The sequence below is a fragment of the Myotis daubentonii genome, chromosome 3 (genome assembly GCF_963259705.1).
Source record: "Myotis daubentonii chromosome 3, mMyoDau2.1, whole genome shotgun sequence".
In the NCBI taxonomy this organism is placed as follows: Eukaryota; Metazoa; Chordata; class Mammalia; order Chiroptera; family Vespertilionidae; genus Myotis; species Myotis daubentonii.
The window spans coordinates 203,950,887-203,977,649 of NC_081842.1; the positions used below are offsets into that span (position 1 = coordinate 203,950,887).

The 26,763-nt window shown below is 46.1% G+C and overlaps 1 protein-coding gene across 3 annotated transcripts in view; it reads left to right on the forward strand.

The window, feature by feature from the left end:
* The first annotated feature begins 1,243 nt into the window (after nucleotides 1-1,243).
* PAFAH2 (platelet activating factor acetylhydrolase 2) overlaps nucleotides 1,244-26,763 on the forward strand; it is a 30,949-nt gene continuing 5,429 nt past the window's right edge. Inside the window, exons 1-10 of one of the 3 annotated variants that reach the window (XM_059690727.1) lie at nucleotides 1,244-1,373; nucleotides 9,220-9,356; nucleotides 10,294-10,447; nucleotides 11,224-11,320; nucleotides 14,861-14,929; nucleotides 15,541-15,682; nucleotides 16,878-16,991; nucleotides 21,647-21,738; nucleotides 23,528-23,698; nucleotides 25,876-26,030. In XM_059690727.1, coding sequence (XP_059546710.1) covers nucleotides 9,267-9,356; nucleotides 10,294-10,447; nucleotides 11,224-11,320; nucleotides 14,861-14,929; nucleotides 15,541-15,682; nucleotides 16,878-16,991; nucleotides 21,647-21,738; nucleotides 23,528-23,698; nucleotides 25,876-26,030 — 1,084 coding nt within the window. In that variant the 5' untranslated portion in view covers nucleotides 1,244-1,373; nucleotides 9,220-9,266. The remainder of the gene's footprint in view (nucleotides 1,374-9,219; nucleotides 9,357-10,293; nucleotides 10,448-11,223; nucleotides 11,321-14,860; nucleotides 14,930-15,540; nucleotides 15,683-16,877; nucleotides 16,992-21,646; nucleotides 21,739-23,527; nucleotides 23,699-25,875; nucleotides 26,031-26,763) is intronic. The other 2 variants (XM_059690729.1, XM_059690728.1) reach the window with 2 other exon arrangements.

The following is a 26,763-nucleotide window of genomic DNA, read 5'->3' on the forward strand; positions in this document are numbered from 1 at the left end:
GGACCTCATTCAGTAGGTAGTAGGAAGCCATTGAAAGTTTTTGAGCTGCTTGAATGATCCAAATGTCTTTTTGTTTTAACTTTATTTCTTTTTACAATATTTTTGGAAGTCCATGTTGTTGTTTTAAAAATATGTTTTTATTGTTTTTTAGAGAGAGAGGGATAGAGAGAAATATCGATGAGAGGGAAACAGCAATTGGCTGCCTCCTGCACACCAACTACTGTGGATTGAGCTCACATGAGCCCTGACCCGGAATTGAACCTGTGACTTCTTGGTCCATGAGTTGATGTTCAACCATTGAGGCACACTCGCGGGGCTTAACTATTTTTACAGATGTCCTCTTCCCCCCACCCCCACCAAATTTCTTATGAAAGCTTACAAGACTCTTGAGGATGTGGTCCTGCCTATTCCTCAGGTCTCTCTCTCTCTCTCTCTCTCTCTCTCTCTCTCTCTCTCTCTCTCTCTCTCTCTCCTCCCATTTTATCCCTCCCATTGTGCGCCAGTGTAGTGTAAAACGTACTTCACACTCCTTGTATTTCTACATTCTATTCCTTCAGTTTTCAACTTTAACTTCTCTCTAAGATCTCTAAGAAGCCTTGCTGACTTCATTTCCCCTTGGGAAGGTACCACCTTTCAAAGCTCCCACAAGCACATATCACTGTGTTGTAATTATTTATTTGTTGGAATCCTCTGCTGGACTGTGAATTCTTTTGAGGCTGCGGGTGGCATATTGCTCACCCGTGTGTCCCTAAGTACCAGCAAAGAGCCAGCCAGGTGAGGGAGGATGGAGCGGCCGGGGCTCAGGGGGACCAGTGATCTCTCACGTTTCTCTTGTTCCTGGAGAAGGACAAGAGAAAGTTACTGCAGTCAACAGGTAAAGGTTGGTAGGAAATGCGCACTTCACCTGAATGAGCAGTCTCTTATTCACACAGGCAACAAGTTCCCACCTTCCTAAAAATAAAGTGAAGCCGCGCTAATTTCTCGGCACGCCTGGGAATTATTGAAGGAACAGTGAGGCTGACGGTTGCTAATAGGACTAAATGCAGAAACCTCCGCTCGAGCCTTGTAACCACGGAGGTGGCTCCTTGACCACCAGGGGGAGGAATTGCAGCGCATCGCGGGCATTGGGCGGTTTCTCCCAACGACAAAGGGCCGCGTAGAACTATGGGAATTGTAGTCCTAGGGTAGAAATGCGCGATCTTGCGCGGTGCACCACGGGAATTATAGTTCGGGAAAGAGAGGCGGGAAATGCTTTTAAGTACCAATGTTGAGTTCTAGAAACTACAACTACCACAGGGCCGTGAGCTCCTAGGCAGTTTCTCGTTCCGTCGAAGTGACCGTCTGGGCTGCTTCTGAGAGGTCAGCCTGACTGGGTAAGTTGGAGAGGGGGAAGCTCCGATTCTGAACGGAGGTGTCTGCAGACTTTTTCATATCCCCGCCCGGTATGGTGCTCTTCGTCTCATCCCAGGAACTTCATATTAACGTCTCGTCCTTTCTGGTTCCTATTCCGACGCCTCCAGGAGCCACCCACACCCTTAACTCTCCCACTGTCTTCTCCAGCCGTCACTCCCGGCTGAGGACCCGGCCCCCACAACCCCGCCCTGAGCCCACAGCTTCACCTCTCCGAAACCTGGGCTTCACTCGCCACACCTGTGTGCTTCCCTGTCCCTCACTTTGCTGGTTCGCCTGCTAGTGGGAGAAGGCTCGCCATTGCTTCTCCGTCCGGGGAACGCCCGGCAGGACTGGAAGTCCGCGGACCCGGGTTCCCGTCCAGCCCCGCAGCTCACAGGCGGAGCGACCCCGGGCAAACCACCGTCCCCTGGGCCTCACTTTCTCCATCTCCCAAACGGAGATGAACGACAGTGCGCCCTCACTCTTAGGATGAGGCGGCGTGGTGCAGCCCACGGGCCAGTATGTGTGAAGGTGCTATGTAAACTGTAAAGCCTCCACAGGCGAGGGGGGCTGTTTTTATTAGAATTATCAAGGCTCTGGAACAGTCCTGTCTGGGCTCCTTGTTTAGCTCTGCCCCCTTGTTGCTCAAGCCTGTCCCCCGAGCGCTTGTTGTCTCTCAGCGCAGGATGGTGTTTCCTCACTTCCTCCGGAGACCAAAGGTCAGGCTGATGAGCGCTGAGTCTCCAGAGAGCTTTCCCTGAAAGGCAGCTCCGAAGAAGTGCTCATCTTGGACTCTGTCCTGAAATAGTCGGAGATGAGCAGTCCACCCAGCTGGCGGAGGGAGGCTTCTGCTCGCTGGGGGCAGGGCCCCGGCGGGAGATGGACAGCCGGCGGGAGATGGACAACCGCGGCATCAGCCCTATCCCTTCCCTCTCGGTTCTTCTGGGCCTGTTCTGTAGATTGTGGTCTTGGCAGGGCTGTCTCAGGCGGGAAAAGGCTGGGAGGAAAGAATGCATTTTGCCAAAGACTTTAATCCAGAAAAAAATTAGAGACCTTGGTTTGGTATGATAAAAGAGAGACATGGCATTGTTAATTAATTCCTAACATTTTATGAACACTTAAAATGTACCAGGCCCTATGCAATATTAATTTGAAAAAATATTTTTATTGACTTCAGAGAGGAAGGGAGAGGGAGAGAGAGAGAAAAGCATCAATGATGAGAGAGAATTATTGATTGGCTTCCTCCTGCACGCCTCCTGCTGGGGATTGAGCCCCAAACCCGGGCTTGTGCCCTTGACCGGAATTGAACCCAGGACCCTTCAGTCTGCAGACCGATGCCCTATCCACTGAGCCAAACTGGCTAGGGCTCAATATCAATTTTTTAATTTAAGTTTTACTATGCCCCCATATTACATATAAGGAACTTAGGCTCAAAGAGTTCGTGTGGTTATAATGATAGAGCTACCATTTATGGTGATAGTGCCTTCTACATATTATTTACATATATTTAATTTACATATATTATTTAATTTAATCCTCATCTACAACTTCATGAGTGCTCATTATTTCTATCATGTGGTTAAATTATCAGAGGCCTAGAATTTAAGGAACTTGCTCAAGATTACACCGCCAATTAAGTGGCAGGGGTGGAATTCAAACTTCACCAAAGCCATTCTTTCCTCACTATAACATATAGCCTTACTTTTAGATAAAAAGAGATTAAAAATTGAGAGAGTTTAAAACAAAGCCTCATAGCGGGAGATTTTTGGGGGGTCCCTAATATATGGAGAAAGCATGAAGATAGGTGGTTTGGCCTGAAAAGAAGTACAAAACAATCTTTACCTCTGTAGTATATCTGAAGAGATAAGGCATAAGTATGTAAAATATTAAATAGCATTTATTGGATAAATGAATTATTGAGGCCTATTATTGCAGGGCACTGCCTTAAGCCTAGTGACTAGCAGGAATATGTTTCTGGTGGCTATGGGATTAAACAAAGTGAAATCATAGTAATCATTTCATTAATTTGAAAATGAACTGGAACACTCAGGAAATGTTGCAGGTACACGTGTCTGAATAAAAGAAAAATCCTGTGTACCAACTGGACCAGAGGTTCTGAAACCTTGCTAATCAGAAACACTCGGGAAGCTTTTAAAAATTACTTGACCTCTGGGAATGGGGGCCCTAAAATCTCTATATTTGAAGAGTGATTCCCAGATGATTGTGACGATAGGTTCAGGAACCTCTGATTTAGATTCTACTTGGGCCACTTGCAGGCAAGTCACTGCTAGAAAACTGCTAGAATAAGTACTAATATAAGAACTATCATAAGGCAGCCTGTGATTGGTTACCAGTGGGGGCTGCAGACAATGCCTAGACTTGAGAGGAGGGAAGGTGGTAAGGACTTGGGGAAGCTTCAGAGAAAACCAGGGATTTCATGGGCCTTGATGAATGGGGCAGGTTTGAAAGGGCAGAGAGTCTTCTAGGCACCACCATGAATTATTTAGATAAAGCGAGCAAAAGAAGATAGAGACACCTAGGCTGGTTTCCTTGGAAAATTCTGTAGCAATTACTAGAAATGACTGGATGCTTTTTGTGGATGTTTCTTAGGCAAAATTTGCAAGTCAGGTTGGATTTTTCCATCTCTCCATTCTACTTGGGCATTAGTCAGTGTGAGCCCAGAGAATACAGAATCATTTTTATGTTAGTTTCATTGTGTCCAGTTAGCTTCTTTATTTTTTATTTTTTTAACTGTTTTTATTGATTTTAGAGAGAGAGGAAGGGAGAGGGATAGAGAGATATAAACATCGATGAGAGAGAAACATCGATCACCTGCCTCCTGCATACCCACTACAGGGAATCGAGCCTGCAACCTGGGTATGTACCCTGACCAGGATTCGAACCGGTGACCTCTTGTTCCTGGATTAATGCTCAACTGCCGAGCTATACTGGCCCTGCTAGTTTTTATTTCCAACCTTAATTTAGTTGATAACCTTCCCCAGAACTTTCCAGGAACCCCAAAGGATTCTACACTCCTGTTTAGCTGCTTGTAAGTCCACTCATTCTGATTCCAATCCCAAGCACTGTTCTCTGTGGGGTAAGACCAAAATCTCTCCCCATAAGAAGCTGCTATCATTCTATTCATTCCTGAAACCTGACTCATAGTTGGCTCTTTCTTCTCCCTTGACTCCCCAGATCCACTCAGTTGTCAACGCTTAATTCTACTTTTCAGTCAATCAATAGATATTTCCTGGATATTTTCTAAGAGCCAAGTAATACTCTAGGTACTTTAAATGCATTATTTCATTTATCCCCATAGCAACCCTATGAAGGTGGATAGTATTCTCATTGTACAGATGGGGAATCAGGCTTAGAGAGATCGGATAAACTTGCCCAAGGTAAGAAAGCTAGGCAGCAAAAGAGCTAGGGCTCAAACTTGGGTTTTTCAGGCTTCATCTCTCTGATATCTATGTCCTCATTTCCGGAGCTGATTCCAACTCCTTAATCTTGAGGGACTGCTACCCTTCAGATCTGATCACACCATCCATTTCTCACCTGGCATGCTTTCCTCATTCCTCATTTCTCCTGTGTGCATTCTTACCTCTGTGCCTTTGCTCACACTTTTTTCTACCTGAAAGTCAACTTTTTCCACCATCCCCTCCACTCCCGAGCTAAAGGAGCTCTTTTTCTGAAAACTCCTGCACTGTCTTATCTGACCCTCTTTTATGGCAGTTAGAACTTTCTGCTGCTTCATTGTCGTGTGGGTGACATGTGTCTTGTGCCCCTGTGTAGGTCTTCCTTTTGTATGCCGTCAACGACAAGGGGAAAGGTCATGTCTGAGACCAGCACCCTAAGCAGCACACATTCAATTTCACTGGCTACGTAGTCCACTGATTGCACCAGTCATTTCTGAAATACGTAGCCATAGTCCATTCCTGCACGCGCCCCATCTGGCCTGGGGATCAAACCTGCAACCCAGGTGCATCCCTTAGCTCAGCTTCTTAAAAAGAATTTGGTTTACTTTTAAATTGGCTTCAGAGAAAGGAAGTCTGTAGTAGAAAGGAAATCATTTATTACCTTCCAAAGTTAAATAGATTGACACTAGGATTATTGGTTGTTTGGGGTTTTCCACTGGACCAGACAGTTGGCAGTCAGGAGATCTATGTGTGATAATAGTTCTGCTTGTGACCTTGAGCTGCTCATTTAACCAAGTAGGACCTTGATTTCTTCATCAGGAAAGCACATGTAGGTTACTGGGCCGGTGGGGAGGTGGGGGAGGGCGAAGATGATTGTGGGGAGGATTGATGAAAATTATCTCTAAGGTTTCCCCTCCTCCTCCTCCTCCTCCTCCTCCTCCTCCTCCTCCTCTTCCTCACCCAAGGAAATTTTTTCCATTGACTTTTTAAAAAATATAATTTTTATTGATTTCAGAAAGAAGGGAAAGGGAGAGAGAGATAGAAATATCAGTGATGAGAATCATTAATCGGCTGCCTCCTGCATACCACCTACTGGGGATCGAGAGCTCGCAACCCAGGCATGTGCCCTTGACCGGAATTGAACCCAAGACCCTTCAATCCCCAGGCTGACGCTCTATCCACTGAGCAAAACTGGATAGGGCTCCGTTGACTTTTAGAAAGAGTGGATGGGAAGGAGGGAGTGGGGGAGGGGGAAGAGAGAGAGAGAGAAACAGAAACATTGATGTAAGAGAGACATTGGCCGAAACCGGTTTGGCTCAGTGGAGAGAGCGTCAGCCTGCAGACTGAAAGGTCCCGGGTTCGATTCCGGTCAAGGGCATGTACCTTGGTTGCGGGCACATCCCCAGTAGGAGATGTGCAGGAGGCAGCTGATTGATGTTTCTCTCTCATCGGTGTTTCTAACTCTCTGTCTCTCCCTTCCTCTCTGTAAAAAATCAATAAAATATATTTAAAAAAAAAAAAAAGAGAGAGACATTGATTGGTTGCCCCCTGCACGCACCCAATCTGGCCTGGGGATCAAACCTGCAACCCAGGTACATGCCCTTGACTTGGAGTTGAACCCATGATCCTTTGGTGCATGGGCCAGCGCTCTAACCACTAAGCAATACCTGCCAGGGCTAAGGTCTCTTATTGCTTTGATTTGAACTTTATTTTCTTCTTCTTCCTTTTTTTTTTTTTATGACTTGAACTTTCTGATCCATCTCAGAACATCTTTAAAAAAGCAGAGTAGCCGAAGCCGGTTTGGCTCAGTGGATAGAGCGTCGGCCTGCGGACTGAGGGGTCCCGGGTTCGATTCCGGTCAAGGGCGTGTGCCTGGGTTGCGGGCACATCCCCGGTGGGGGATGTGCAGGAGGCAGCTGATCAATGTTTCTCTCTCATCAATGTTTCTAACTCTCTCTGTCTCTCTCCCTTCCTCTCTGTGAAAAATCAATAAAATATATTTAAAAAAAAAAAAAGCAGAGTAATGTAATGATTAAAAATGTGGGCTTAGGGCCTGGCTGGTGTTGCTCAGTGGATGAGCATCGACCTATGAACCAGAAGGTCACGGTTAGATTCCTGGTCAGGGCACTTGCCTGGGTTACAGTGTGGAGCGTGCAGGAGGCAGCCAATCAATGATTCTCTCTCATCATTGATGTTTCTCTTTCTCTTTCCCTCCCTCTCTGAAATTAATAAAAATACATAATAAACAAACAAATAAGTAAAATAAAAAGATGTGAGCTGAGGACTGGACTCAATGTATCAGTTTAAATGTGTGTGTGTTTTAATTGATATCAGAGAGAGGAAGGGAGAGGGAGAAGAATCATCGATCACCTGCCTCCTGCACACCCCCTACTGGGGTTAGAGCCCAAAACCTAGGCATGTGCCCTGACTAGGAATCCAACCATGACCTTCTGGTTCATGGGTTGATGCTCAACCACTGGGCCACAGTGGCTGAGTGTCAGTGTATCAGTTTAGATGCTTTTCGTTCAAGCAATAAAAATCTAAACTCAGTTGGTTTAAACAAAAAAGGGGATTTATTGATTTATGTAACTGGAAAGTCTAGGATTGGGTCAGGCTTCAGGTGTAGTCGAATCCAGAGATTTTTAATGTTTGCACAGATGTGACCATTTCTGATTCTCTTAGCTCTGCCATCCTCTACAGGTAGCTTCATCCTCAATGTAGCAAAGTGGCTGCAACAGATAGTTAAAGGCTTCATGTCTGCACATCACTGTAGTTCAAAACACGGACTTTCCGACCTTTCACCATCAAACCAAAGTCCTGGGCTTCACTCTGATTGGGTCAACTTATGTGACCTGGGGATACCAGGGCTGATTGGCTCAGGTCAGTTAAGGCCCAACTCTAGAGGTTAGGGATGGGTCAGCCACAACCCGATCACGAAGCTGCTGTGTAAGAGGGCAAGATAGAATGGAGAGTGTGACAATCCTCTCCACAGTTATAGCCATATTACCCATGGTCAGATTCTGGTTTTGCTAACTGTATGTTCTTGGATAAATTACCCAACTTGAGCATGCATCATTTTCTTCATCTGTAAGATGAGATAACAGTATCTCAGAGGATTGTTGAAAGGATTCAATTAAATAATTTATGTAAAGCATTTAGTGTAGCTCCTGGCACAGAGTAAGTGTAATGATGATGGTGCTGGTGGTGATGAGATTGAAGAGGGACAGGGAGCAATGGCATTGGCCCCAAGTTACAGGAATGTCTTCTAGGCAGAAGCGTGCGCAGCTGCCACATTGAAGGCTTCTGGTTGAACTACTGCCCCCATCGTACTCTTTCCTACTTCTGCCCCATTTTGCTCTATTTTTATGTCCTGTCTAGAAATGCTTTTCTTTTTCTTCCCTGCCTCTAGTCTTCCTTATGTTTCAAGGCCCAACATAAGTGCCACTTTTATAGCCAATAGTTTAGGTCAGTGATTCTGTAAATATACAGTTGGCCCTTGAACAATGCGTGGGTGGGGGTGGGGGATGGGGTAGGGCTATCAACCTCTCATGTAGTCAGAATTCATGCACAGCTTTTGCCTCCCTCAAACTCAATTACTGTTGTGCCTCAGTATCTGCTGGGGATTGGTTTCAGGACCTTAGCCCCTTCCCCATGGACACCAAGATCTGCAGATGCTCAAGTCTCTTATATAAAATGGTGTAAAACAATGCACACAGCCAGCCCTCCCATCTGCAGATCCCCAAGCACAGATAGAAAATGTTGTGTTTGATCTGCGCTTGGTTGAATCTGAGGATGCAAAACCCAGAGAAATGGAGGGTCGACTGTTTATTTATTGGGGGAAATCCAGGTATAAGCGGACCTGTGTGGTTCAAGCCCATGTTGTTCGAGGATCAGCTATTTAACATGAGCAGGATCAGTAAGGGTTAAGAGCTCAGGTCTGGATTAGACAGACCTGTGTTTTGCCACCTGTAAGCAGTGTGACTTGGGCACGTTGTTCAACTTCTCTCTGCCTTATTTTCCTCATTTCTAAAACAGGGCCTGGGTAATTGAGTACCTTCTTCAGACGTTTGTTGAGAATGCAGTGATGTGGTACATGTAAAGATCTTAGTTCAGTGCTGACACAGTAAATAACATGTCTAAGTGGTTATTATTCTTTGCCTCACGAGGACAAGGTTTCTGTTAAATTCTCTGCAGCAATTGCGTCTCTTTACCACCCCTCCCCCATCAACAACAACAACAAAATCTTGGCAAAGGCAGTGTAGCAAAGAGATGATGTGAAAGATGGAAAGAGCCACACTGGCAGGGAGATGGGGTGATAAGGAGGGGTGGTCAGGGGTGGCAGATGACACACATAAGCAACAGGAAGCTAAGAGGGAACCCGTGAGAGCTTGTTCTGTGTTCCACTCTCCAGCATCAAGGTCAGCCCTGCCCCAGCCGTTCGATTCGACTGGTGACAAGATGGGGGTCAACCAGTCCGTGGGCTTTCCACCTGTCACAGGACCCCACCTGGTGGGCTGCGGGGATGTGATGGAGGGCCGGAGTCCCCAGGTAAGTGTCTGTAGCTCCATCCCGGGGCACCTGTGCTGCTTCTACCTGCAGTGTGACTTATCCATAGCCAGGCTGATGGGGAGGAAACTGAGTTAGACCTGGTCTGGATCCGGTTATAGAGCCCCCAGGTCTGTCCTCCAAGCATTTTTGTTACTCCTTTCAATGAGGCACCTCTCCGAGATGGTGGGTTCTTTTCCCAGCTAGGAAGCAAGGGGGCTCTGGCTTCAACGGCAGCTTTCAGATCCTTCTCCCCGTCTTGAGAGCAGATGCCTAATCCTGGAAAGGTTTCTGATCTCCTATTAATTAGAGTGTCTGACAGGAGAGCAGTGGACCATTTGCCATTGGCCTATGACTCCCAACCTGGATGGGAAGGCAGTTTCCTTTTCCTCCTCTCCTGCCTTCATTTATTTTCCCCTGCTGCTTCGGTTCCAGACTTTTCCTCCAAGAGCTCTTAGGTCCTTCTCTGCTGGCCTAGGATTCCCCTCTCTTGTGAGAGGCACACACTTCCTGGTGACCTCTTACTGCCGTGTTAGAGGAGTGTGCTGCTGCTTCCCGAGGGCCAGCCTGGAGGTGACCCATCAATGCCACCCCATTCAGCATGCGGGCTAATTTCTCACCCCTGGGGTTCCTCCAGGCCTGGGCTCAGGGCCAGATTTAAATCTTTCCATGTCCCAAGCACTGAAAATATTTTGGTGCCCCCAGATGTAATTCAAAACACAGTTGGCTATTTGAAATAACATAAGCCTTATGTGCATTCTAAAAATAAAAGTGCTTTCTGGATTTTCTGAATGCAAAATTCAGGTATGTGAATTGAAGCTCAAGTTTTCCCATTTTGGTGCTTTGCTCTTGCCCCAGACACCTGCTGAGTGTGTTTGTTGGGAAATCTAGCAGTGCTTGGGCCTCTAGCTGTGAGCAGCTGCTCTCTTCTTCCCTACAGGGGAGCTTCTTCCGACTCTTCTACCCCTGCCAGGAGTCAGAGGAGACCATGGAGCAGCCCCTGTGGATTCCCCGCTACGAGTACTGCGCTGGCCTGGCCGATTACCTGCAGTTTAATAAGCGCTGGGGGGGTTTGCTCTTCAACCTGGCTGTGGGTAAGAGTTGGCCTCACCCCTCGATGCTTTCCCAGCTTCTTGGTTATGTTCCTAGGAAATCGCCAGGAAGACACAGTACCTTTCAGCTTGCTTTGTCCAGCGCTTTTGTAGTGGGACATCCATTAGCCAGCATGGTGTGGAGAGCTGGAGGAGGATTATATAATAAGAGCTTTTATTATAGAGTTAGGTTGTCCTGGATTCGAGTCCAGATGTATATCATTTACTAGCTGTAGGGCTTTCGCAAGTTATATAACCTGCCTGAATACCTGCCTTTGCAGGTTCTAGTCTGGGGTGTATGTAAAGCCTCTAGTGCAAGGGCTGGGACAGAATGTGTTCCATAAATGGTGGCTATTACTCATGTATTCGGCATGTAATTCCCACTCTGCCAGCTGTGTAGATCAGAGAAACATGCCTAACTGCCAAAGAGCGTACTGGCTCCCGCAGTTCCCCCTCCAGCTCTCTCCTCTTCTCGGGAGGGTCACACTGAGTCATCCACTTCCCCCAGTGACCCACCATTAGGAACTCTACCCACTGCCTTGGCATCTCAGGGATTTACCCCCCTTTCTTCCCATTTGGATTTATTTTCCCATTTCCTATTGTGTTCATGCTGTTCAGGGAACACAGACAAGGTGATTGGTTACCCTGGGCTACTCAGGAGTACATGACAGTCCTCCAGAAAGGAGGGACATGTGCTCCCACACATGCCTATGCCCAGGCTGCCCTTGGGATGGCCGCTTTGGGGCAGCCAGAAATGCTATAGCCCGTGTCTCTGCTAGGATCTTGTCGCCTGCCTGTTAGCTGGAATGGCCCCTTTAAGACAAAGGCCTCTGGATACCCTTTGATCATCTTCTCCCATGGCCTGGGAGCCTTCAGGTAAGAGCTCTTTTCCCTTAGACCTTGTCATAGTCCTTGCCTGGTGACAGCTGTTGAGACTTATTCTCAAAGGGCAGAGAAACAGACATTTCCATCTGCCAGCTGTCTTACCTGCCATCTGCCTCATTCCCCGGCCTGGATCCACCTTCTCTCCAAGGCCTTTCCCAGGCGCCTTTCCCCTGGTGGAGCCTTTCAGTGAGCTTCACACCCTTCGCTTCTCGTGTTCCAGCAGTTACAGAAGTTAACACTTCCGGTTTTCTCCCAACATAACAGCACAGAGCTATTAGACGGAGTTTGAGCTTTATAGTCAGATAGTCATTTATTACACATATGTTGAAGGATGACTGCACTGAAAGAGAGGGGCTCACTTCCTGCCCTCGAGGAGCTCTCAGCCTCACCTTCAAGTCTCAGCCAGACCAGCTGTGCTCTGTGTGAGCTTGGGCAGCTGTAGAACTCCAAGCCTAGGTTTCTTCACCTGTCACATGGGGACAGACGCTGCTCCCACAGGCGGTCTGTGCGGATTCAGTTGGACTGACCAGTAGGAGCACACACACAGTTCTCTTCGTTTCTAGCTGGAGGAGCATGGGCTGGTGAGCTGTAGGGTCCCTGTTACCAGACTTCAGAGACTCTTTAGTGTTTGTAAGCTCCATGAAGACAGAGACCATGCCTGTCTTCTCTCTCTCCCAGTGCCGAGGGCAGTACCTGGACAGTAGTTGTTTCCCAGTAAATATTTATTGAATGAATACAATGGCTATGTTTTTCTAGGTTCTCATTCATTCAGAAAATATCTGTTGAGCACCTGCTCTGTGCTAGCCTCTTGGCCTGAGAGGAAGGTGAGACATACAGAATAAAAAGGAATTCGCATTCACTAGAGGAGCCTGAATACGGACTCACATGACTATAGCCTATGGCAGGAAGTGGAGAGTTTATGAGAGATGAGGGTAGAAGACAAGTAGATGGTTTTCCATATTGCTTTCTTAGTCAATAAATTTAGTATCTGCTGTGTGCCAGGACCTATGCTGGGATTGGGGACTCAGTAGTGAATAAGATAGAGCACCTGCCCTCAGAAATATAGTCTAGAGGGGAAAGAAGCTAAGAAACATTCTCTCCCACATTCACAGGTATTTCATATAGTCAGCAGGCAAGCACATGACTTTGGAGAGTGATCTTCTTGGTCTCAATCTGTATTGAGCCTTCACACCTCAGTAGACCTGTGAGCCCATTATAAATAAACTAGAGGCCTGTTACACGAAAAGATTCATGCAATAGGCCTTCTCTTCCCCTGGCTGCCGGCACTGGTTTTCCTGCGGCACCCGGGACCCAGGCCTTCGCTCCGGCCGGAGCTGCCTTCAAGCCTACGCTGCTCCGGCTGGAACCGCCTTCAGTCTTCGCTCCGCAGCTTCGCACCTACATATGCAAATTAACTGCCATCTTTGTTGGTGGTTAATTTGCATATCTCACTGATTAGCCAATGGGAGGTGTAGCAAAGGTACAGTCAATTACCATGTTTGTCTGTTATTAGAAAGGATGCTTTTCATTAACCGGAGCAAAATTCCAAGAAAAGGGAGGGGGAGGAAGAGACGTGATTTCCTTTTGTAGTTTCTGTGGTTGATTCAGGCTCTGAAACCCTTCCCACGCTCCATAGACTCATGGTTTCCCATCCCAGGGCAGGGTATGTGCTCTAAACACTAACCATTTGCAATGTGCCATTGTCTCATTTGGGGCAGGCCGGGGAAGGTGCAAATTTTACAGAAGAGCAGACAGGCTCTGGAAGGCATACATGCCCAAGGTTACAGTTTGAATGAGAAAGGGATCAGAAATCTCTCTGGCTCTTATGCTCATTGCCTCCCAAAAGAAAAAGAAACATAAGAAACTGACCTCCCTGAATCAGTTGGGATATGGGGAAGTTGTATTTAACAGAAAACCGCCATATCCTAACTGATAACAGTGACCTAAACGACATTGATTTCTTTTGCAGATAAAAGGAAGCTAGAAGTAGACGGCTGATATGGTAGTTCCATGCAGTTATCAGAGAAACAGGCTTCTTTTATCGTCTTACTCTGCCATGGTGGCTTCCATTTCTGAAGATATCTCATGACCCAGGGTGGCTGGTTTAGCTCTAAACATTACATCCATATTCCAGGCAATAGGAAGGGAGCACTCTTTTTTTGAGATTTCCTGAAGTATAACACAGTTGTTTGCCTCCCATTGACTAGAGCTGCTGTGTCCACTATAATAGCTTCTAGCCACATACGGCTACTGAACATTTGAGATATGGCTGGTCCAAAATGAGTTGTGCTGTAAATATGAAATATACACTGAATTTCAAAGATTTCATATTTTTAAAAAGTAATAAAACACATTATTTTTAAAAAAATATTTTTATTGATTTCAGAGAGGAAAGGAGAGGGGGACAGAGAGATAGAAACATCAGTGATGAGAGAGAATCATTGACTGGCTGCCTCCTGCATGTCCCCTATTGGGGATCAAGCCCACAACCCGGGCATGTGCCCTTGACCAGAGTCGAACCCGGGACCTTTCAGTCCGCAAGCTGATGCTCTATCCACTGAGCCAAACTGGCTAGGGCTTTAAATTTTGATTGTATGTTGAAGTGATCATGTTTGGCTGTATTGTATATATTATTAAAATTAATTCTACCTGTTTCTTTTTACTTTTAAAATTTTTAAATTACTCAGTGTAGTATTATATTTCTTTTTGTTTTTAATATTTTTTTTTATTGATTTCAGAGAGGAAGGGAGAGGGAGAGAGAGAAAGAAACATCAATGATGAGAGAGAGAATCATTGATTGGCTGCCTCCTGCCTGCCCTACGCCTGAGATCCAGCCGATAACCTGGGCATATGGCCTGACCAGAATGGGAATCAAACCATGAACTCCAGGTTCATAGGTCGACGCTCAACCACTGAGCCACGCCAACTGGGCCAGTATTATATTTCTTTTGCTGGACTAGAATTTAATCACATACAAACCGGGTTATAGAGGAGGCTGGTAAATGTCATATGGAGGAAGAAGATGTTTGGAGTGGGCATTTAACAGTGTCTGCTTTATTCTTTTTTTTCTGTAAAGCTGGAGGACAGACAAAAATTCCACATGCTAAATCACACATGCAGATTTGCATATTAAAGAAATAGCTAGAGTCCTTGTACTCAAGGTGCTTACGAACTAATTTGGGAGACATACAATATAACAATAAAAATGCAATTGTTGAAGTAGCCAAACTGTATTAGGGATGGTGTGGGATGGTGTGTGTGTGTGTGTGTGTGTGTGTGTGTGTGTGTGTGTGTGTATAGTGTTGGAAAACACCATGGATTGATTTGCACGTGCTTCCTAGCAGAGGACTCTGGGGGCTGTGGTGAGAGCAGGGATATTCTGGCTGGAGAAAGCACCTTGAAAAGGGCTGCTATAAATGGAACTTCCTCCCTTCAGTCTTTTGAGATGGTCACTAGCAGAGAATAGTTAGAATGGGGGCTAAGGGTGGGCCATTTTTCTGATCGCTTTTCTTTTCCTTCCTGAATCTCTAGGACACTATATTCGGCCTTCTGCATGGAGCTGGCCTCCCACGGCTTTGTGGTGGCTGTGCCAGAGCACAGGTGAGCAATGGCAGTCACAGTGAACTGTCGTGGATTGGGTGCCTGCAGTGGGCTAGGATATAGGTCAGTCCCCTAATCCTCACAACAACTATGCAAGTATCAGATCCATTTTAAAGGTGAGGAAACCAAGGTTCAAAAATGTTAAATAGCCTGGCCGGTGTTGCTCAGTGGTTGAGCATTTACCTATGAACCAGGAGGTTGCGGTTCAATTCCCAGTCAGAGCACATGTCCTGGTTGTGGGCTTGATCCTCAATGGAGGGTGTGCAGGTGGCAGCCGATCAATGATTCTCTCTCATCATTGATGTTTCTGTCTCTCCCTCTCCCTTCCTCTCTGAAATCAATTTTAAAAATACACTTAAATTAGTGGTAGTAAAGCTTTAAAAGAAAGAAAAGGTGTTAAATAATTTGTTGAAAGTGACACAGCTGAGTTAGCGTTCAAACTCAAAATCCATGTTTTTTTCTACTCTGCTATGCATGCCCTTAGATTTTTCCCCTAGCAGCTGAAGGGTGATCCAGAGTGTCTTGGGTGAAAAGGAGGATTTGGTAAAGGGGAGAAATAAGCTCAAGAGTGTCTTTGTGTTTCTTTCTGGTGACATACATGTGTATTTCAGGGATGGGTCAGCTGCCACCACCTGTATCTGCAAGCAGGTCCCAGAAGAGAAGCAGCCCTCGAATGAGTTGCTGGAGGAGGAATGGATTCCCTACCGTCCAATTAAGGAAGGGGAGAAGGAATTTTGTGTTCGGAATTGCCAGGTAGGCTTGTGCCAATTAGGGAAGAAGAATTAATAAGCCTGTCCTCCCTGTACTACATTCACCAAGAAGACTTACCAAATTTCTCTTGAAATCTCAGGCGTAGTGAGTCTGAGCTTGCCACATCAATAGGAGAAATTGGGTACTAATCAAGACTGTTGATAATTACAAGTGACAGAAACCCAACTTATGCTTTCTGGGCAAAAAGGAGAATAGATAAGCTTCTGTAAGTGGACATATACGATGGGCAAGACCACTGGAACCAGCCTCAAATGCCATCAGGACTTGTCTTTCATTCTCATCCCTGTGTCCTCTGCTGGTTGGTCTCATCTGCAAACTGACTTACTTTATGAAGTTAGAGCCACAGTTTTGACAGCTCTGAGCTTGCATATGTTTGACCTCGCCATCTGAGAGAATGGGACTATTTGAGGTTGCTCCCTCAGTCCCTGCCCCAAGCTTCAGTAGGAAAAATCCTGGAGAGAGACTCCTAGGCTGGGAGAAGTACCAAAGTAGGAAGTTCCCATCAGAAAAACATTTAAATTTTTTTTTTTTTGCAGGGGGGGGGGGGCAATCCTCAAAGGCAGGGTTAACAGAAGTGGAGCTGGTAAGTGCTAGGCAGACAAAAACAGTAGATGTGGGCAATAAATGACAAGTAGAATCCAGTACTGGATTGATAATAACAGCACCCTTATGTCCTTTTGTTTTCAAAGCACTTTCATATACATGTCTTATTTGGTCCTCCAGACAACCCCAAGGGTATGTAGACAGAGTGTGAATAGCAGGTCAGACACTATTGAACCATTAGGTCAGAGTTAGGAACCTTTTTTCTGCCCAGGGCCATTTGGGTATTTGTAACATCATTCACAGGCCATACAAGTTATCAACTTAAAAATTAGCCCGCTGTATTTGGTCAAACATTTAATTAACTCACCCCTAGGCCTTGGCAGGGCCAGACCGAATGATTTCTCAGGCCTTATGTGGCCAGGAGCCAGACATTCCCCACCCCTGCATTAGGTGATGCTATGTGAGCTGCTAGAAGGAGCTGAGCCTTTCTCAGCATGTGGGGCCCACAGGGCTTACTGAGACAAGGATGAGCAAACTCTCCCTGCATTCTTCCTTGGCTCTGTAGGGGAGTGAGTTTCTTGCTAGATGGTTTGTGCAGTGTTCCCAGCTCCCACTGCGACTATCTCTGTTGCAGGTGTATCAGCGGGTAAATGAGTGTACTCGAGTGTTGAAGATCCTGCAGAACGTCACTGCTGGGCAGACTGTCCTCAACATCTTGCCTGGTGGGTTGGATCTGATGACCTTGAAGGTATGACAGCAACTGGTATGACCTGAGCTCATGTATTCATCAGGACTTTCTTGGTTACACATAATAGGAACTTACCTAACTTACCAGGCTCCAATAACTACGAAGACCAAAGGCAGACTGGCTTTGAGTCGTGTAGTTAGATCTAGTGTTTCAGTTCCACTCCGTGTATGTGGGCTTCATTAGGCAAGAAAAGTAATTGCTGGTAGCCCAAGCCTGCATTTCAGCTCAACTCCAGATTTGAAAGGAAAAGAGGCTCTGTTAGCTTCCACTAATCTGGGGAAGGCTGTGGCCCTGCTTGAATCACATGCCCCGCTGGGCCAATCACTGTGCCAGAGGGATAGGATAATTTGATTGGCCTGCCTAGGTTACACACCCGCTCTGACAGCCCCACTAGGCCACGTGGATGAGGGAGAGATGGTCCCTTCCCCAAAGGGAGGGCTGTCTGGAAGCAACAAGTCCTATGTTCCCTGCAGGCTAACTCCTTTCCTCAGAATCCCCAAGAGGATAGAAACTGCCCTGGCTGTTTGGTGCCTATTAGATACATTTTTCTCCCTCACCCAGTTCTTTTTCTCCCTAATTTCAAAAGTAGCTCGCTCAACACTAGAGAACTAAGAAATCACACAAAAACATATAGAAAAAAGAAACAGAATTTTTTTGACATTTTGATGTTTGTCCTTTCATTTCTTTTAATGCATTACACACACACACACACACACACACACACACACACACACACACACGTATATATATCCTATATAATAAAAGTCTAATATGCAAATCGACCGAACGGCAGAACGACTGGTCGCTAAGACGTGCACTGACCACCAGGGGGCAGATGCTCAACACAGGACCTGCCCCCTGGTGGTCAGTGGGCTCCCACAGGGGGAGCGCTGCTCAGCCAGAAGCTGGGCTCATAGCTGGTGAGTGCAGCAGCGGTGGCAGGAGCCTCTCCTGCCTCTGTGCAGCACTAAGGACCCCTCAGGGGATGTCCACCACGGGAGCAGCCTAAGCCGCCAGGCAGATATCCCCTGAGGGGTCCTGGACTGTGAGAGGGTGCAGGCTGGGCTGAGGGACTCCCCCGCCCCACAGTGCACGAATGTTGTACATTGGGCCTCTAGGATATGGAGATATATATACATATATGTATACACACACACACACACACACACACACACACACATATATATGAAAATCTAATGTTATTTACTATAAGCTGTTTTGTGGCCTCTTTTCTTTATTTAGTAAATATATATAAAATAACAATTACTGTTTTATGAGTACTTATTATGTAAGAGCAGCTCACACAAATGTATGCAGTAAGCATTAGCATCTCTTCACATAGAAAGAAATAAAAGATCAAAGAAGCTCAGTACTTTCCCAAGATTACACAACTAAGTGAGTGGTAGAGTTAAAATTTAAATTGGGTTTTTGGATCCCAAAGACTGTGCTGTGTGCCCCAAAGCCTCTTTAGAAACTATCTTTTAAAGGCTTTGGTAAAGGCTTCCAGAAAGAGGCACCTGTCGGGATGGTCAGTAGGGAAGGCAGAACCTGGAATCTGGAGTGCTTTCCCAGCCCCCACCAGCTAAGCGGGCTCCCAGGCACTGAGGCCCAGGCCTGCATGCCACTGGGGAAGGGCAGGCTACAGTGTAGTTGGTTAGTTAAGAGGTAGCCTTTTGGAGAAATACAGAATTTAAAAAGGTACATTTTCACCTATCAGACTGAGTAAGATATGAAAATTGATTACTCATTCTTGTTGGCAAAGCTGTAGGGAAGTAGGTACTATCTTACATTGCCCATGAGAGTGCAGATTGCCCCATGTGGGGCAGTTTGGCAATAGCTATTAATGTTACAAATGCACATATTTTTTGACCCGGTAATTTCCAGTTTTGGAAATTTATTCTGCAGATACCTGCACACATGCAACATGATATATGTACAAGGTTATTCATTCCAGTGTTGTTTGTAATAGCAAAAGATTGATCATATCCTAAATGTTCACTAATAAGGGAACTAGTTCAATAGATGATGGAACAATGGCTGTATTCATTTGGGTAATGCTAATTGCTCTGACACATAAATCCCAAATCTCAGTGGCTTAACACAATAGAAATTTATTTCTCTCCCACATGAAGTCCAAAAATGGGAGTTCAGGGACCCAAGCTACTTTTATCCTCTAGCTCAGTGGTTCTCAACCTTCCTAATGCCGCGACCGTTTAATACAGTTCCTCATGTTGTGGTGACCCCCAATTTCATTGTTACAAATTGGACATAATTAAAACATAGTGATTAATCACAAAAACAATATGTCATTATATATGTGTTTTCTGATGGTCTTAGGCGTCCCCTCTGAAAGGATCGTTCAACCCCCAAAGGGGTCGTGACCCACAGGTTGAGAACTGCTGCTCTAGCTCTACCCTCTTCCACTTATGAAACCCAGCTTCACTGTGTGCATTAAGCCAGGAATGGGAAAGGACATGGAGGTGTGCACGAAGGAGTGTACATGGACTAGGCCTGGAAGTAGAGATTTCACTTTCACTCACATTCTATCGGCTAGAGCCCCAAGGCCACATCTAACTGCTGGGAAATAGAATCTAGCTATGTGTCCAGGAAGAAGAGGAACAGATTTGGAGATCACTAGCTATTTGTGCCATGGTGAAACCAGATGTAGCTGTAAAAAAAAGATAAGGAAGCTCTTTATGTACTAACATCATTATGCAAAAGGGTAAGATATAATACCCCTTGTGTAAAAAGGGGGGAAGTATATATTCATGTTTACTCATATATGTGTCAGTAAGTTCTTCAAAGACATGTAAGAAACTTACCTGTTTGGGTGCAGGGAGTGGAAAGGGAATGTGGTAGGTGGGAGACTTCTCTGTATACTCTTGATTTTATTTTATTTTTCAAAATATTTTTATTGGCTTCAGAGAGGAAGGGAGAGAAAGAGAGAAAGATCAATGATGAAAGAGAATCATCGATTGGCTGCCTCTTGCACGACCCCTGCTGGGGATCAAGCCCGCAAGCCCAGCATATGCCCTAACCTAGAATCGAACCGTGACCTCCTAGTTCATGAGCTACACTGGGTGGACTATTCCTGATTTTAGAGTTATATTAACCTATACAAATACCTGAACAGGCCACCAACCAAGTTGCTGGAGGCACTGAGTAAAGGGGGAGAATTTAAATATAAAAGCTTGGGGTAGAAATTGGGGAGAACCAGGTTTAAGGCAGAGGCTGGGCAGCGAAGCCTGTAGAGACTTAGCAGACTCCCAAGCCCCTTAGCAGACAGCTGAGTGGCTCTTTATATAACTGTGCCCTGAAGGCTTCTAGAGGCAACTAGAAATAGGTACGTGCAGAGCATGTCCCAGCAAGCACATCACTCCGCTGGAGAAAAGTCAGGACGGAGATCCAGAGGAAGCAGAACCTGAGTTGGTTTCTCTACAGGCCGGTCTTGCTTCAGAGCGAAGGGGACGGGCAGCAGGAGCTCCCCGATCCTGCCCTTGGCTTGGTGCATGTGTCATCCGGTGGACCGGCTTTAAGACAGGGGTCTAGCGGATGGAGAGAGTTCTTACTCTTAATGTGCTCTTAGACTGATGGGTCAGGTTGGAATCACATAATTTTTGTCTATTCATCTATTCATAGGTATTTTTTAAATGAGGAAAATAGGTTTTTAATATATTTTCATTGATTTCAGAGGGAATAGAGAGGGAGAGAGAGATAGAAACATCAATATGAGAGAGAATCATTGATTGGCTGCCTCCTGCACTCCCCACACCAGGGATCGAGCCGGCAACCCAGGTATGTGCCCTGACCAGAAAGCAAACCGTGACCTCCTGGTTCATAGGTCAGTGTTCAACCACTGAGCCATGCTGGCTGGGCTATTCATAGATATTTGAATGGCTACTCTAGTCCAGGTATTTTATGTGTTAAGATGACAAAAATAGCCGAAACCGGTTTGGCTCAGTGGATAGAGCGTCGGCCTGCGGACTCAAGGGTCCCAGGTTCGATTCCGGTTAAGGGCATGTGCCTGGGTTGCGGGCACATCCCCAGTGGGAGGTGTGCAGGAGGCAGCTGATCGATGTTTCTCTCTCATCGATGTTTCTAACTCTCTATCTCTCTCCCTTCCTCTCTGTAAAAAAATCAATAAAACATATATAAAAAAAAAAGATGACAAAAATAAAGACGGAGGCCCTAACCGGTTTGGCTCAGTGGAAAGAGCATCGGCCTGCAGACAGAGGGGTCCTGGGTTCGATTCCGGTCAAGGGCATGTACCTTGGTTGCAGGCGCATCCCCAGTGGGGAGTGTGCAGGAGGCAGCTGAATCAATGTTTCTCTCTCATCGATGTTTTTAGCTCTCTGCCCCTCTCCCTTCCTTTCTGTAAAAAAATCAATAAAACATATTAAAAAAAAAAAAAAGATGGAAAACATGGCAGGTTTTTGGATTTCCTGCCTACAGAAGGCTGTTCAGTCCAGGGATTGCCTGGCAGGCTGCTCTCCAGCTGGCAGGTTCTTTCATGTGGTGGGGGTGGGTGGAGGTGCTGGAAACTCACTCGCTGAATTGTGCTTCTGCATTGTCTCGCTGTTTCTTCTTGCCCCTGAAGAAGTCCTCAAAAAGCACTCCTCAGTGTCTGACTTGGCTAAGTTCTCTGCTTTCCTCAGGGCAGCATCGACATGAGCTGTGTGGCTGTGATGGGACATTCATTTGGAGGGGCCACAGCTATTCTGGCTTTGGCCAAGGAGACCCAATTTCGGTGAGTTTCCCAGTAATGCTGCTATTTGTTACATAAGTATCATGCACTAGGCACTGTTTTGGGGGCTGGGAATTTAGTGGTGAACAAGAAAACAAGGTCTCTGATTTCATGGAATTTGTGGGAGGAAACAGACTAGTAAACAAGCTAATAGATAACCAAATCCCCAGCAAAAAGTGCCATGAAGAAAATAAAATAGGACAGTCATATAAAGGTCTAAGGAAAGATCATTCTAGGCAGAGGGAACAGCTAATGCAAAGGCCTTGAGGTGGAAGGAAGCTTGCTGTGTCAGTGTGGGAGGAGCATGGTGAGTGAAGGGGAAGAGGTTAAAATGTGATCAGAAAGATAAAAGGGCAGATCATAGGGCCTTTGGTCAGAGTAAGGAAGTTAGGTTTTATTCTAAACTAGAGGCCCAGTGCACAAAATTCATGCATGGATAGGATCCCTAGGCCTGGCCAGCGATCAGGGCCAATCTGTGGGGTGACCAGCGGGTTGATCAGGGGCCCCCCTGCTCACACCTTGGCTGGCCTGGGGCCTGTGGGCTGGGGGCAGCTCCTGCATTGGGCGTCTGCCCCCTGGTGGTCAGTGTTCGTCATAGTGACTGGTCGTTCCACCGGTCATTCTGCCATTTGGTCAATTTGCATATTAGGCTTTTATTATATAGGATTTGATGGAAACCATTGAAGGAGTTAAGCACAGAAAAAACAATTTATTTACATTTTAAAAGATCCCTCTGGCTACTGTGTGAAGAGTAGATAGTAGCTGGACAGAAAGCAAAGAGGCTCGTTAGAGGGAGCTATTTCGGGGTCCAGGTGAGATGATGGATTTGCTTAAGATGGAGGCAGTGGGATGAAGAGGAATGAATGGAGTCAGGACATGTTTTAGAATTTTCAGGACTATGAGGTGAAGGAAAGAGAGGAATCAAGGTTTTTCACTTGTGTATCCATCATTTGAGTGAAGATGATCGCCCTTTCCTGAGATGGAGAAGGCTGGAGGAGCATTTGGGGTGGGAATGGGGGAGGCTTGCCCTTGGTTACTGCTTGTTTACTGCTGACACACTGGCTAGATCTCTGAGTTGTGACACCAAGAGGCTTTTCCAAGCTGGTTTGGCTCAGAGGATAGAGCATCGGCCTGTGGACTGCCTCCCTTTCTCGACTGGGGACTCCTTGAGAGCAAGAACTGTGCCATTTAGCCCTGGCTGGTTTGGCTCAGAGGATAGAGCATCGGCCTGTGGACTGAAGGGTCTCAGGATTGATTCCGGTCAAGGGCATGTACCTTGGTTGCAGGCTCCTTCCCCAACCCTGGTTCAGGCATGTACAGGAAGCAACCAATTGATGTTTCTCTCTGTGTCTCTCCCCCTCCCTTCCACTCTCTCTAAAAATCAATGGAAAAATATCCTCGGGTGAGGATTAAAACAAAAACAACAACAACAACAACAACAACAGAACTGTGTCATTTATCCCTGTATTCAGAGCATAGGGCTAAGCACGTAGTCGGCACCCAAAGAATGTTGAGTGAAGGATTAAACGAGGGAAGTGCCATTCTGTGTAACTGAAGGCAGCTGCCTGAGAGTGGTCCAGGGCGAGGAGCGGTCCGACCCTTGCTCTCAGTGAGTTTAAAATGTAGAAGGATCTTTGGCAACAGGTGAAAGTGGTCTCTAGCCAAGATCCTAACCGAAGGGTGTGGACCCTGGTACCTCCTTGGCTTTCTGAACCTTCAGAAGATCTCAACGCTTCCCCCATTGCCCTGCCTGCTTCTGCACGGCAGCTCCCAATGTCTGGTCCTGTCACAGGTGTGCTGTGGCGCTGGATGCTTGGATGTTCCCTCTGGAACGTGACTTTTACCCGAAGGCCCGAGGCCCTGTATTCTTCATCAATGCCGAGAAATTCCAGACAGTGGAGAGTGTCAACTTGATGAAGAAGATGTGTGCCCAGCATGAACAGTCCAGGATCATCACTGTCCTGTAAGTAGACTCCAAGGCCACGCTCCCCAGCGCCCTGCCATCTTCCTGCCAGCTGGGCTCCCTTGATTACTTTTGGATTATCCAGAAGCTCTGCCTATTAATGGGATACCTGAATGCTTCCCGATTTTCAAAATCTCAATTCCTTTAGAATTTCATATCTGCTCTGCTCCACTTAGTTCTACAGTGATTTCTTCACCAGTTTATATGACTCTGTGACAGGATTTGTCTGTTCGCTTCTGGGAAAAGGGTATTGTGGGATTGTGTGTTGGGGAGGAAAGTGGGTCTGGGTGGACTCCAAAGATCTTTAACCGCATTTGGGAATTTTATTGGGTCTTTTGAAGAATGTGGGTGAAGCCCGGTCAGAGTGGCTTAGTGGTTGAGCACTGACCTATGAACCAGGAGATCACGGTTCAATTCCTGGTCAGGATACATGCCTGAGTTTCAGGCTTAATCACCACTGTGGGGCGTGCAGGAGGCAGCCAGTCAATGAGTCTCTCTCATCATTGATGTTTCTATCTTTCTCTCCCTCTTCCTTCATCTCTGAAATCAATAAAAATGTATATTTTTAAAAAAGAATGTGGGTATGATAGACCTTTGACATTCGTAAGACAGGTTTTTAGAGATCTTCATGACTACCTAAATTCAGACATCTTCCAGAAACCATCTATATTCTGGCTAAGAGAAACCACATTCTTTTCACTCCATCACCAGCACTATCAGCTTTCTTTCCTAAGCCATTTTTCACAGGAAATTTTTGAGAAATTTTAAGAAACATACCATGCATGGGAATTGGCCTAGAGCTCCAGGTGCAGGCTGAAGGCTCGCTGACAAGGCTGTGACTTGCTCCTGTCCTGCACTTGAGCCTAAAATACATGCTTCAAGGGTCCCGGGCCCCATTAAAGCAAAACAACAAGAACTGCATGCCACAGACCTTGGAATCTTCCAGAAACCATTTCAGGTAGTTGAAATGCCAACTCCACAGCCCTGGGAGGCTAGGAATCTGCTCAGTAAGAGCGGCTTCTTCCCTTGCTCATTTTGGCCCCGGCTCTCTTCCACGGGGCCAGCCCCCCCTTTCATTCTGACTTCATGGCAACAGAAGACTGCTTGGAAGTTTCCCCAGACCAGTCAGATTCAGGATCATTGTGACCCCTGGAGGAAAAGGCGGTGAGAGCAGTTGGAAATGGGTACACAAGGGGGATTTAACTACTGGTAATGTATTCTTTCTTAAACTGAGTGCTGCACATTCAAGTGTCCATTATATTATTCTTTATGCTTTTTCATGTGCCTTAAAAAATACATTTAAAAATATTTTTTTATTGATTTCAGAGAGGAAAGGAGAGGAGGGAGAGAGAGATAGGAACATCAAGATATGGGAGACTCATCGATTGACTGTCTCCTGTAGGCCCCCTACTGGGGATCGAGCCCACAACCTGGGCGTGTGCCCTGACCCAGAATTGAACTGTGATCTCCTAGTTCATAGATCGAATGCTCAACTACTGAGCCAAGCTGGCCCGGCAAAAAAATACATTTTTGTAAAGTCACTTTTTTTTTTTTTTGCATGATATCAAAGTTTAGCATTTATATTTTTCTTCCTCATTGATTTGACTAGTAATTTTAGTTTTAAGTAATTTAGCCCAAAGTGAACCTAGTCAGAATTTCACCTTTGCAGTAAATGTATTTGATACCAAAAGATTTAAATTCTAATCCAGAAACCCTCTTTTACAAGCACTTGCCCTCACTTAAATTCCTTTTTCCTGTTTACTTTGTGGTACAGTTCTGAAGACAGGAGCTGACATGTTTTATGAATGTTCGGAAGTCACCAGGTAAAAGCCGTGGTGTTATAGTTTATAATAACATAGGAATGGCAGGTGCTGCAGACCTCGCCTCCTTGGCCCTGCCCCCACTCTGGCTAACTCAGCCCTTTCCCTGCACCGTCAGGCATTGTGGTCCAGGAGCTGAGGCAGCCCTGAAGCCAAGCACACCTGTGTTCAAATCCTAGCGCTGCCCCCTTACTAGCTGTGTGACCAGTTCTCTCCTGATTTTGTCTCTCCTGATTCTTCCCTTATTGTGAAAATGAAATAATGCACGTAAAGTACCTTGCACATAGGTGCTTAACAAATATTTGTGTGCCCTGACCTCAAAACTCCTACCAGTTATTTGTTTTTCTTTTCCTCTAGTGGTTCTGTTCATCGGAGTCAAACTGACTTTGCTTTTGTGTCTGGGAACTGGATTGGTAAATTCTTCTCCAGTCAAAACCGTGGGACCTTGGACCCCTATGAAGGTCAAGAGATTGTGGTGCGGGCCATGTTGGCCTTTCTGCAGAAGCACCTTGGTAAGGACAGAACTGGGACTTCTGGGGCAGCCTGGGGTCCCTTAGATTTCCATGCACAGTAGTCTATACTGATAGGTCTCGGATCAGGGAGATTATGGCTAAAGGAAACTGACTGTAGGAGGGAGTTACATAGACTTATAGAAATAACACTTAGCTGAAAGTTTGGAGATCCTAACTCTGTCTCTTACTACCCCAGTGACCTTGACCTACTCTTAACTTCTCTGAGCCTTGGTTTCCTCACTGTAAATGGAATATTCACATCTCTCTACTCCACTACCCCTATTCTAACTCATCACTTATCTGTATGGTGGAGGAGGTTGTGATGAGAAGTGGGTTAAATTCGTAGAAGTGCTTTAATAAAAACAAAGCATGGGAAGATGGTGACTAATACCATAAATCACCCCAGCTAAATGGCAAGACCCGCAGAGGTCTTTGGTCCAGCCTCCTGTCCTTAGGAGATACCCTCTCATATCCTCCCTGCCACCCAGTCCAGCAGCAGGGAGAGTGCTCTGACACAGCGTCAGCCCTCGCCACCACTGGAAACTTTAATGGTTGGGAGTTAATACTGTAGGCTTTTTGGGTTACAAGGACTAGAGAGATTCACTGATTTACCTCTGCTCTTCTGCCAGTAACTCTCATGACCCACAGATGCGAGGACTCAGTCTTCGGACGACAAGAGAGAAAGGAGGCTCCCTAGACCAGTGGTCGGCAAACTGCGGCTCGCGAGCCACAT